The sequence below is a fragment of the Pelophylax lessonae genome (genome assembly GCF_965119305.1).
Source record: "Pelophylax lessonae genome assembly, chromosome: 2".
NCBI classification, from domain to species: domain Eukaryota; kingdom Metazoa; phylum Chordata; class Amphibia; order Anura; family Ranidae; genus Pelophylax; species Pelophylax lessonae.
Window position 1 is genome coordinate 473970312 of NC_138769.1, and position 13244 is coordinate 473983555.

At 43.6% G+C, this 13244-nt stretch overlaps 1 protein-coding gene across 2 annotated transcripts in view; it reads right to left on the bottom strand.

Annotated features, from left to right (window-relative positions):
• Positions 1-9641, bottom strand: part of TNFSF13B (TNF superfamily member 13b) — a 31646-nt gene extending 22005 nt beyond the window's left edge. The window contains exons 1-3 of one of the 2 annotated variants that reach the window (XM_082247138.1): positions 9129-9641; positions 8395-8482; positions 6540-6596 (exon numbers count right to left, since the gene is read on the bottom strand). In XM_082247138.1, coding sequence (XP_082103264.1) covers positions 6540-6596; positions 8395-8482; positions 9129-9443 — 460 coding nt within the window. In that variant the 5' untranslated portion in view covers positions 9444-9641. The remainder of the gene's footprint in view (positions 1-6539; positions 6597-8394; positions 8483-9128) is intronic. The other variant, XM_082247139.1, reaches the window with a different exon arrangement.
• Between the last annotated feature and the right edge of the window lie 3603 nt (positions 9642-13244).

The window sequence follows — 13244 nt, forward strand, 5'->3', positions numbered from 1 at the left end:
TGAAAGAAGATTGCTAATGCTGAAACTTGACCCTTGATGGTGCTCAAGGCTAGTTTCTGCTCAACCCCTTTTTGCAAAAAAGCCAATATTCGAGTCACCGAATAGGTACGTGGAGGAAATCCTAAAGATTCGCACCACGCAATATAAGTCTTCCATGTGTGATAGTAGACCTTGCTGGAAGTCGCTTTCCTTGCTTTAATAAGGGTAGGAATGACTGAAGCTGACAACCCTCTGTCCTTCAGTACTTGGGTCTCAATGGCCAGGCCATTAAAACCAGAGACTGTAAAGCACAATGGTAAATTGGTCATTGAGACCACAGACATTCCCTGAGACGAAGTTCCCACGGAACGTCTGCGACTAGCATGTCCAAGTCGGCCAGGCCGGCTTGACGAGGCCAGCCTAGAATTTCTAGGACCACTGGCGCTGACTGGATCTGAACCAGGCGTCCCTAGAGCTATCTGGCCCCGACCATCCGAGAAAGTCTGGTCGTTTTCTGTTCCCACACATTTATCAGATACCTGATTCCTATCAGGAAGGGTGATCTTTTCTGGTTGAACCTCAGGGACCGAAGTCACCCGGCTAGAGGCTTCTTGGTCTGTCTGGTCAACCAGATCCGATTCCTGTGGAGAATAGAGACTAATCTTAGGAAAAGGTAAAGGAAAAGATCTATTCAGGGAACGGTGACTACCGCTCCCTGTAGTACTTAAATGTTGGAAGGGAAGAACCGCACCGGTAGTGGTAGTCGATGCTCGATCTAATATCCTGAATACCGGTGAAAAACGTCCCCCCACCCTCAACCCGGGTGGGGGCGCACCTTCAGGCTGTGTAATCCTTTGCTTCGGGTTTGGCTGAGTCGGTCCTCTGTTTGTCCGACCAGCCTTTCTTGAACCCTCCTGGAGGAGTCTTGCCTTTCCCGCTTGTTCCAGCCGGGCGTACGTACCCTTTATGGGCGGTAAAGAAAGGTCCTTGCTTGTTGCGAGGTCCCTTAGCTTTAGCAGCCTGTGGCAAAAAAGTGCTCTTGCCCCCAGTGGCATCCTTAATAATTTCATCTAGGGTGGCCCCAAATAGACGATTCCCCTGAAAGGGGAGATTCGTCAAGGTCTTTTTGGAACCTAGGTCAGCTGACCAGCATTTTAACCACAGCACACGTCTGAGGATTACCGCTGACATAGATGCATGCCCTAATAGGGGAGTAGTGTCCAAGGCTGCGTCACAGATAAACTGTAGCCCTTGTATAATCTGTTACATCAAATCAGATGTTTCCTGGGGAATATCTTTTCCCCTAAGGTCTTGGCGTACCAATCTCGCCCATTCCGTAAGTGTCTGGGAAACTAGACCAATAACAATTACTGGTCTAAATGCTGACCCTATCAGAGAGAAGATAGTGCGGGACTCTGCTTCCATCTTCCGATCCACCGGATCCTTAAAGGACGAAGTGTCCTCCACTGGGATAACCGTGGCTTTATTCAGCCTGGAAATAGGTGGATCCACTACTGGTGGTACCGTCCATTTCTTAATGAAGGATTCCTCAAATGGATAGCGTCTAGCAATACGCTTGGAAATCGTAAAGGTACGCTTAGAATGTTCCCATTCTCCTTTAATTTTATTACCAAAACACTTGGGTACAGGAAAAACCTTCACCGTTTTGATGGGCTTGTTAGTACCAAAGGGAATCTCTGTTTCAGTTGCCTCTGCCGGTAAAACCTCAAGTCTTAAGGTTTCCCGCACTGCCACAACTAGTGCGTCCACCAATGCTTCTTCCTGAATTATAGCGGGAGAAGGAACGTCCTCCTCACTGTCTGAGGGAGCTTTACCTGAGGTAACAGCCCTTGCAGAGGGACCTGCAGCTGCAGTGACCATCTCTGAATCTGAGTCAGAGGTGTCAGATAATATAGGGGTAGGCGGGGGTCACTTCCTTGACCCCCGTCCCTGACAGGCTGCCTCCACCCGAGCCACCAAAGACTCCAAAACTGCTGTAAATGCATCCATACTCTGTGCACCGGCGGGTCCCGTGGCCCCCTCGAGGGAAACAGGTGGGGGAATTTGTGTGGCAGGGTCCATGATTATTCCAGTAACTTCCCGGATAATACAATTCAATTAAATAAAAAACTTTTTTTTTTTTTTTTTTTTTTTTTTTTTCAGACCCCCAGCGCCACAAAAGCCCCTTAGTGTTACCTGCTAGGGATCCCTATCGATCGAGAGAGAGAGAGATAGACCCCCAGGCTCACCACTTGATGCTCAGAGTTTAACTGCAACAGGTTACAGCGCTGTCTTCACAAACAGGAAGTCTTTTGGCTGGCTGCCCAGGAAGAAAGGAGGCGGCTCCGCCCCTCTGCACGCCTTCCGGCGCCTCCCCTAGCTCCACGAGGTGTTTGGATCACCTCAAACATGGCCGCCCCCATGCTGGAGACACGAGGCTACGCCAAAATGGCGGCTCGTGCGATCCAGCAAAAAAAATGGCGGCGGCCTGTACCGAATAGCGGTGTGCTGCAGAGCACACAACACCTTCTCTGCATGGGGATTTGGCGCGGTTGGCGGTACCGGCCCTGGCGGACCGCATGGCCGTTCGGAAGGCCTGCTATAGCTGGAGATTTGACTAGGAAAGCAGTCTACATGTCCGTGGCTTCTGACTGGTAGGTACTTTATTATTATCATAGTAAGATTCCCAGACTGCCACTGATTACAATCTTTTTAACATGTATACAATTAGATTGTTAGCTCCCAAACCAAGCCTCCTGGCTTTTTGCACAAAAAATCACACTCAAAGTAGGGGGATCTGTGCCATGTTATAGGATAGAGGGGGACTCTATCTTACCATACAGAGAGGGGCCCGCGTTCACCACAAGACCCGTCAGGGGAAAAGGGGGAACACACTACTCACCATACCGGAACCAGGCGGGCACCAACTCCTGACAGTACCCCTCTCCACCGGGGCGGGAGGGCTGTAGACCAATACGGACGCCGTGACTCATGGTCCTTGGCGTTTCAGCGAGACGTTTAACTCGCGGGGTCAGTCCCCCAGTGGGACTATGTCGCGGCCGACCCAGCGCGGAGCTATGGCCTGCACGCGCTCGTAGGCTGAACTGGGGTGACCACCGGATCTCAACATCCAGCCCGTCGCCCAGTTCAGCTTTCTTGCTTGAAGATCTCACAGGAACACTGGAGAAAAAAGCTGTCTAAAAAATCTTTTTAAGAAAAAAATCTTGCCAGGACCGAAGATCCCAGCAAGGTATCTAGGTCCTTACTCCTGACTAGACAGAAAAAAACTGATTTGCTGTGGCAGAGAGAGAGAGGATATACCCTCGGGGACTGCCCCTGGGGTGTGGCCAGAGCATTTTTATTTCCTGTCTAGTCCTGCTCCTGTGGAGGCAACATAACCCGAAGGTGCTGTATCACCGAGGACTACGTCTGTCAATGAGCGATAGAGAAATACAGTCATCGGTGGAGTGATCACAGCAGAGGTAATACAGCCATAAGTGGAGTGATCACAGCAGAGGAAATACAGCCATCGGTGGAGTGATCACAGCAGAGGAAATACAGCCATCAGTGGAGTGATCACAGCAGAGGTAATACAGCCATTAGTGGAGTGATCACAGCAGAGGAAATACAGCCATTAGTGGAGTGGTCACAGCAGAGGAAATACAGCTATCAGTGGAGTAATCACGGCAGAGGAAATTCAGCCATCAATGGAGTGGTCACAGCAGAGGAAATACAGCCATCAGTGGAGTGATCAAAGCAGAGGAAATACAGTCATCGGTGGAGTGATCACAGCAGAGGAAATACAGCCATTAGTGGAGTGATCACAGCAGAGGAAATACAGTAATCGGTGGAGTGATCACAGCAGAGGAAATACAGCCATCAGTGGAGTGATCACAGCAGAGGTAATACAGCCATTAGTGGAGTGATCACAGTAGAGGAAATACAGCCATTAGTGGAGTGGTCACAGCAGAGGAAATACAGCTATCAGTGGAGTGATCACAGCAGAGGAAATACAGTCATCGGTGGAGTGATCACAGCAGAGGAAATACAGCCATCAGTGGAGTGATCACAGCAGAGGAAATACAGCCATTAGTGGAGTGATCACAGCAGAGGAAATACAGTCATCGGTGGAGTGATCACAGCAGAGGAAATACAGCCATCAGTGGAGTGATCACAGCAGAGGAAATACAGTCATCGGTGGAGTGATCACAGCAGAGGAAATACAGCCATTAGTGGAGTGATCACAGCAGAGGAAATACAGTCATCGGTGGAGTGATCACAGCAGAGGAAATACAGCCATCAGTGGAGTGATCACAGCAGAGGAAATACAGTCATCGGTGGAGTGATCACAGCAGAGGAAATACGGCCATCAGTGGAGTGATCACAGCAGAGGAAATACAGCCATTGGTGGAGTGATCACAGCAAAGGTAGCACAGCCATTAGTGGAGTGATCACAGCAGAGGTAGTACAGCCATTAGTGGAGTGATCACAGCAGAGGAAATACAGTCTTTAGTGGAGTGATCACAGCAGAGGAAATACAGCCTTGAGATCTTAAGCGTTTTCTGACCTTCCTGTTAAAAGGGGTCCACACCTCTGGTGAGATCACACCCATTGCCCAAACGTTGGTGGTGAAGACAGAAGAATTTTTCCACAAGGCACATTATTGGTGTTGGGAATAAAAATAATGGACTTTTGTACTGTATACATACACAGGATTTTCATGTAGAAGCATAGTATTGATTATTGATTGAGAGATCAATATTTCTTTTAGTTGTATGCATTTTATGTATTTTGGCAATATGGTTTACTTATATGTTGATGTGCACAATAGCTATGTGAGCGCCAACGTTTACTGTTTGTTATTTTAATGCAAAAATGTGTTTTCAAAAATACCGTTCAATAGATGAACGTTTTTCATGTGACTACACTGAAAATAAATAATTAACCTTATACAAGCATGTTGTCTGGGTGGCTAAAAAAAGAGGATTGCAGTGAGCATGTGATTCCCCCTTCCTGAACCATACCAGGCCACATGCCTTTTGACATGACAGGGTACCTTGCAAGGGAGATGGAGGGGTGACAAAGCCCCCCCCCCCTTTTGCCAGACTTCATCCCCAGTTCAGGTCCCTGAAAAGATGTAGGGGTTTGTGGAGAGGGGACCTTATCAGAATCTGTGAGCCCCCCTTTAATAAAGGAGCCTGGAATCCCCTGCTGGCTTGTTTCCAAACACATTCACCTGGGTGAATTGGACAAATAAGGCCATTTTGTTTAGCAGTTCACTGAACTGCAAACAGGCTCAGTTCGGGTCTTACTTACATTGGGCCTGAACCCAAAGCTTATCCTTACTGTTAAACACCTTGACACAAGCTGAAGAGTCAGATTCAAGCAATTCAAATTTTGTAAAGATGTAAACATACATCTTTTATAAGAAAGTTGGTTAAACTACAGTCATTTTTTTCACTATTCCTATTTTCTTTCTGTCATAGAGGCACAATGAGAAGTGAGAATGGGGGAGAGGAAGTCTGTCCAAGGCTAGAGTAAATGCCTTCTTAGTTGTCACTGAAACATGTAACTTCATTGGAAGATTTCTCCTCTTGTCTTGTTCTGGCAACCATAACATTTTGAATTTCCTATCACTCTGTTTTGATGACCACTGTAACATTTTTGAACTTGCATCACTTTATGTAGCAATAAACATCTTTTAGAAACGTTCGAACACATCCACTCTTCGCAAAACAAACAAAAAATGTGGCACTTTGCAAACTAAGGCCCCGTTCACACTGGGGCGATCCGACTTGCCGGGGCCGGCACGGACTTCATAACATTGAAGTCAATGCAGGTTGCTCCAGGTCGCTCCAGGTCGCCCCAAAGAAGCTCCGGACCCTTTTTCTAAGTCGGAGCGACTTGTGTCGCTCCTATTAGAACGGGTCCACAGCTTCTCTATGGCAGGCGACCTACGGCGACCTGTCAGGCGACCAGGTCGCCTGACAGGTTGCCCCAGTGTGAACGGGGTCTAAACGTTTTATGCCTAAAGTGTATCCTAACCCAAGTACAAAAATTGAACGCATGAGTGCAAGCTGCTGACAGTTACAAGCATGGCTCCCAAAGGCAGAGGCATGATGGGACTCGTAGTTCCGCAACAGCTGGAGGGCCACAGGTTGAGCACCCATGATTTATTGTATTGCATCTCCCCTTTCCTTAGTTGTTTAATTTGGCTTCTTTTTTCCACACTTTTTTCGTTTCACCTAATTATCTTGACCGAAACATACTTCCTATCTTAGGGTGACAACCTATCTAGGAGGAGCATGGTTGTCACCCTAGGAGGGGAGTGTGTCAGGACCAAATAAAACCTCCCCCTCTTCATAACATAGGAGGTGGTGTTTTGTAGTCAACAGAAATAGCTGAGAACAATACTAACTTCCAATTATCAGCAGAGGAAACGAGCACAGGAGATTATCAGCTCACAAGATTTCTGGCTGAATGAACAGCTATTACGCTATACGTTTTAGTAATAAACTGTTTTGCAAATTAAAATATAGTAATACATGTGTATTTCATACCTTCATTTTCAGTACTTTTTGTTTTGTCTAGTATAAGTTGCAAGCAAGATGGGTAAGCTGAAATAAAACAACATTGATTTTAACAAGAACAGTAAGCTCATTAAGCTGCTATCTATAATAAATACTAAAAAAGCTATAGAAGTGTTTTTTTGAGTAGCGGCAGTAATTGATATCCACAGGTATCAAACCGTTATCATTTACCATGCGCTCATTTCTGTCTAAAGTTAGATTTATAAAATAGGTCACATTTTCTACCTTTGAGCAGGCTGGCTTAAAGCATGCATGGCCACATACACTATCAACAATTGCCATCTGTAATGCACTTTAATACATTATACTGTATAATGAAACACGGGGCTTACACCTTTACTTGAACGCAATTAAAAAGATTTCCAAATATATTTGTGACCCTGTAACTACCGTAAAAACAATTAAACCACAAACTTACAAAAAAAAAAAAAAATAATAATAATAATGTAAAGCAGAAGTTTCATTTGCTTAAGTTTTGTCTTCCCTTGTTCCTCCTTCCCCTCCTCATCAACATGCAAATTAACATTTTAAAGAAAAGCTTTCAGTTTTCCTTACATATCCTATTTTAGGACCTGTTTTGTCTTCCATTGTTCCTCCTTCCCTTCCTCATCAACATGCAAAATTACATTTTACATTATCTTCATTCAATCTTTAAAGGCCCGTACACACGAGTCGAAATTCGGCCATAAATTTTCGTCCGACGACCGATCTGCCGATTTTCGGCTTGTTAGTATGGTGCTCTCAACAACCGACTCCGACTTTTCGACCGAAAAAATTCTGGTGTGCAGGCTATAAAATTTTTGTCCACCGTCAAAACGCGTCCGATTTTCGTGCAGTCAGTACAGATTTCAACAGGGAAAAATCTTATGAGCAAGACTGGGCATGCTCAGAGATGAAAGAACACAAAGAAAGCAAACCAACACATGACATCACTTCTAAAGTAGAATTCTGTCGGACGAAAAAATTTGTGTGCAGTCTAGAGCACATTCCAACCAACAAAACACCACTCTGGACAAAAGATGGACGACCGGTCGACAGAAATTCATTGCGTGTGTACGAGGCTTTAAGCCATGTCTAACCAAGACTAAAGCTGGCCATACATTTTACTCCAATGGCTGCTTCCATGGCTGTTAGAATTTATTCTATTGATCAGCTGTAATTCATTCATTGATCAACTGTAAGTTGAGAAAGATTTTCCAACATGGATGGACGTTGTCAAGCAGGAATCTTCACACACTGAACTAAATGGGTCAGGTCTCTGCTGAACCAGCTATATTTCAATCATTGTATGGCCAGCTTTATACCCTTTCTTCCCAACTCAACTGGTAAAATATCTTTGTATGCAATTTTCGCTTTTCCTCACAACTAGCACTACTTTAAAGCTAAATGGTAGTTGTGTGGCTATCCATTGTAGATATTGGAAGCAGTCTATTGGGGCACTCTCAGACATATATGAAGGTAATGTATACCCCAGGTTGGGAACCACTGGGGTCTTGTATTGTACTTTTAGGTTTTATTTTTGAAAGTGTTCAATAATATGATGAAAGATAGAAAGAGTTGATAGAATTGTTTATTTAGTACCTATTATTGTTTTATTACCTTAGTTAAGGTACAGCAAATAGCCAACAAAGTCCCAATATGCCCTGATGTCTTCCAACAAAGAGGACAATGCTCTCTTATGTGAACACATTCAACCACTGCTAAACAGATAACCCAGACAACCCTAACTTATCAGTCAGAGCCTTATGACTACAACACATACTGGCCTCACTGGCTATTTAACATGATATTATCCTAGATTAAAAAGATAATTTAATGGATTTACTTTTTTCTTCAGATGCATGTCTACGTGATCGACTTTTCAGCTGTAAATCGGTGGCGTCTTCTTTGTGGACTTCTAATGATTTACCTGTCTGTTAATGGCAAACACAAAACTATGCTGAGAAATAAAAAATAACAATTGTTTTATACTGATTGTATTTTTAGATATAAACAACACAGCAAGCATAGAATGGTCCTGTGCATTTTTGGTGCTTATTGATGAGTTAAGCAGCTCATTAAGATGAACAGTGTGTTTTTGATTCATGTGAGAGAAATAGCTGACTTCTGAAAGTCACTTGGTTGTCATGCTAAACCAATGGCTTCACTAATAAAGAACAAGTATGGAGATCAAGAATTCTGACCTTGCTCTGTCATCTTTGGCTACATTATTGCTGTGGGTCAGTGGCTTAGAAGTGTTAAAGCCAGAGAAGCTCAGGCAACTTGCATATTCAAAAGAAGGCAATCTATAGTGACCAGCAGTGCTTTTTCTACTATTGAGACTAGAAGAAAGCGCAGCAATATAATTCAAACATTTCCTGGCAAATTATTTTTTTCTCTGACAGAGCTCTCCATACTGTATATACAGTATTACCATATGGACAACCTGATTACCTACCAGTCCTGTAAGATTTCAGGCACTGGGTGGTGGGGTATACTAATTGCTACAGATAATTTTAGCTGCTCTTTATAGAACTAAGTTGTATATCCCACTTGATGATTGCTGTTGATGAAACTTACCTCCTTCTTTTCTCTCCATGAGAGGTATGTCTCAACGATTCCTCCTTTACTTTTGTCATCCATCAGCATAGAAGGAGGAAGAGGAAAGTCAGGTTTCCTGTATGATGTCAGCTCAGCTCGCAGGTTTTTAAGCTCCGTTTTTAAAGTAAACACATTATAAAGGAGTAAAGCAGTAACACCTGCGAACATGAGGATGATAATAGGTAGGCATGCTATCAAAATGCCTTTTGGGTAGATGTAATAGTAGTAAAAATAAATCCTTTTTCTTTTAATAGCAGGAGGAAAGTAATCCTTTGCCATAATTTCTGATTTCATTGTGTAGTTTCTTCAAAGAATGAACGCACTAGGCTTCAGTAGTGTATGTTATGCCAGAAATCTTGAAAGAGAGCATAGTATTTCCAATATCACCCAGCTCAGTGCAAAGTTCAGAAGTAGGTCGATAAGTGTTTCACTTAAATGTTCGGTACATTTGATCATAACTGCTTTTTATATGGTCAGTTTCCTGCATTCACTTTCTATCACAATCACTCTTTGTAATCTGTGTATAGTTAGCTAATATTCTGTCAGCCACACTTATAACTTCTTCTTTTTAGGAAGGAAGTAAAGTTTGTTATTAGAACAAGTCCATGCATGGACTGTTCTATCACTTATATTTAGTCACTTGTGGATGCAATAATAATAATGCAATAAGTGCTTATTCATCAAAAGTCTTATAATCTTGTATATATGTTTCAGATTCCAATGTACACCTAACCAGTCTTAACACTGTCCCCTTCCCCCTCCTGACACCTACGCTTGTGTAAAAAAGATGTATATACAGTACTTACCTATTTTCAGACTATTTCAGTCTGGACACATGATCTTCCGTGTCAGCTAGCCCGGCTACAGGGGAGAGGAGGTTGCACTGACAATGGATGGGCAATGAAGCCTATGGGTAATGTCACCCCCCAAACATTACTAGCCATTGTCAGAGCGATCTCTCCTCTCTGCTGACGCCGCCACTGGCTGACACAAAGGAGATCACGTGATTGAACCAGAGTAGCCTGAAAATAATCTTTTTTTACACAGGTTAGTTAGTATAGGTGTTAGGTGTGGGGAGGGGACACATTTTAAGCTAGTTAGGCATAAGCTGGAATACCACTTTAGGTAATGAAATCCAACATGCATGAAGCACTGTACATCCTGGCTTATTCTGCTTCACTATTTTTATTAAAGTTTAAGACAGAGTAAAAGAACATATGCAAGTACAAAGGATAATCAAAATCAACATCTGAAAGTACCTGTGTCACAAATGTGTCAAAAACAGAGACAGTTATCAATCACAAATAGTGCTGTGACTCCAGTACCCTCGACTACAGTTATACAAAAAGAGTAATATTCTGTTTGCATGCTTAGGGAGGGAAGGTGGACATAGGTACGATTAGAATTAAACAATGTAATAAATATGGTGCCAACAATGTGAAAAGAATAAGAAATGTTTAAATATATATTTGCAGCTGCCCCTTTAAGTGGATCGACTCACCTTGAAATCAAAACAATAAAAAAAAAGGCATTGCTAAACAGCCAAAATACCTCATATAAGTGATACTGAATATAACATATTCCAAAATAAATCTATAAATATTTTCTCAATTGTAAATAAACATATGTGTATAAATGTCCCATAAAATATAATAGTCCTTTTCAATGTTCTCCAGCCACCATGCTTAAAGATGTGAAGTGCCAGTGTGTCTTTCACAGACCTATCTCTATTTTAAATTATGATTTAAAGGTGTGGACCATTGTTTTGGCAACAAGGCTTTTGAAGTTGTTGCCTTCCTTGGTCAGTATTGATCAAACAGGTTTCATACCAGGGAAGTCAACTGACATTAAAGTGGTACTAAATTCTCGTTTTTTTTTTTTAAGGTAAAAATACCAAACATGTTATACTTACCTGCCCTGTGTAGTGGTTTTGCACAGAGCAGCCCAGATCCTCCTCTTCTCAGGTCCCTCTTCAATGCTCCCGGCCCCTCCCTCCTGTTGAGTGCCCCACAGTAAGCAGTTTGCTATGGGGGCACCCGAGCCGAGCCACAGCTCCCTAGTTCCATTCAGACATGGAGCAGCGGCCTGGCCCACCCCCTTTCTCTCCTCTTTGCCTGACTGACTTTGATTGACAGCAGCGGGAGCCAATGGCACCAAGCTGCTGTCTCAGCCAATGAGGAGAGGAGTCCTGGGCAGTCGGAACACTTCTGCAACATCGCTGGATCTAGATGGGGCTCAGGTATGTATTAAAGGGACTGACAGGGGCTGCTGCACACAGAAGGTTATTTTTTTTCATGCATAGAATGCCTCTACAACCACTTTGAACTACGCAGAGTCCTAAGCCATCTGCAACTCCCACCGATTGAAAAGGCTTCACCGGTCTTGGCCCTGTTGGATGTAGCAAAAGCTTTTGACTCGGTTGATTGGGTTTATATGTCCTCTGTGTTAGAAGCGATGGTCTTTGGGCCAGGCTTCCATAACTGGATTAAACTACTGTATAAATCCCCTACTGCCCAGATCAAATCGGGAAGCATTCTGTTGGCTTCATTTCCGATTGGTAGGGGCACGAGACAGGGGTGCCCATTGTCCCCAGCACTATTTGTGCTCATGATGGAACCCATCACCCAGACTATACGCAAAGCTCCCCTTATCTAGGGAATTTAGGTGGGCCCCATTACCGAAAAATAGTGGCATTATAAGCTGAGGCCTACTTCTTACATAGTTACATAGTTTGTGAGGCTGAAAAAAGACATCAGTCCATCCAGTTCAACCTATGATGTGTGTGTGTGATTTGATGTTAAACATACATTGTATTCCCCTGTATGTTGTGGACTTTAAGGTGCCCATCTAATAGTTTTTTGAAGCTATCAATGCTCCCTGATGATACTACTGCTTGTGGAAGAAAATTCCACATCCTTACTGCTCCGACAGTAAAGAACCCCTTACGTATTTTTAGGTTAAACCATTTTTCCTCTAGTTTTAGTGAGTGGCCCTGTGTCTTATTGTATTCCCTTTCTCTGAAAAGTTTATTCCTCATGCTATGGTCCTCACCAGTACAGTATTTGTACATTGATATCATATCCCCCCTCAAGCGTCTTTTCTCCAGAGAGAATAAGGCCATTGCCCAGAGTCTTTCCTCATAGCTGATGTCCTCCATTCCCCTAATTATTTTTGTTGCCCTTCTCTGGACTCTCTCCAGTTCCAGCACATCCTTTCTGAGGACCGGTGCCCAGAACTGGACGGCATACTCCAGGTGTGGCCGGACCAGGAACTTGTAGAATGGGAGAATAATCTCTTTATTTCTGGAGTGAATCCCCTTTTTTATACATGCCAGTATTTTGTTGGCTTTGCTTGCAGCGGCTTGGCATTGCATGCCACTGCCAAGCCTGTTGTCCACCAGGACCCCCAGGTCCTTTTCCATCTTAGATTCACCCAGAGGATTCCCCCCCTAGCGAGTAGCTTGCTTTCATGTTTCTGATGCCCAAGTGCATTACTTTACATTTTTCAACATTAAACCTCATCTTCCATGTAGTTGCCCACCCCATTATTTTGTTCAGGTCTGCTTGTAAGGTTTCCACATCATGCTTCGAATATATTAGCATGCTTAGTTTAGTATCATCGGCAAATACAGAGATTGTGCTAGATATTCCCTCCTCTAGGTCGTTTATGAATAAATTAAACAGGATTGGTGCCAGGACAGAACCTTGGGGGACCCCACTTTCCACACCCGCCCAATCCGAGTACTTCCCATTTATCACCACCTGGAGCCAGGTCTCTATCCAGGTACTCACCCTATGGTCCATACCTAAGTACCTTAGTTTGTACAGTAAGCGTTTGTGGGGAGCTGTGTCAAATACCTTTGCAAAGTCCAGATACACCACATCCACAGGCCTTCCTTTATCTAGATGGCAACTCACTTCTTTGTAGAAGGTTAATAGATTAGTCTGTCAAGAATGGTTTTTCATGAATCCATGCTAATTACTACTAATAATACCATTTTCATTACTGAAGTCCTGTAAGTAATCTCTTAACATCCCCTCCAAAATCTTGCAGACTACTGATGTTAGGCTGACCAGCCTATAGTTACCCCGGATA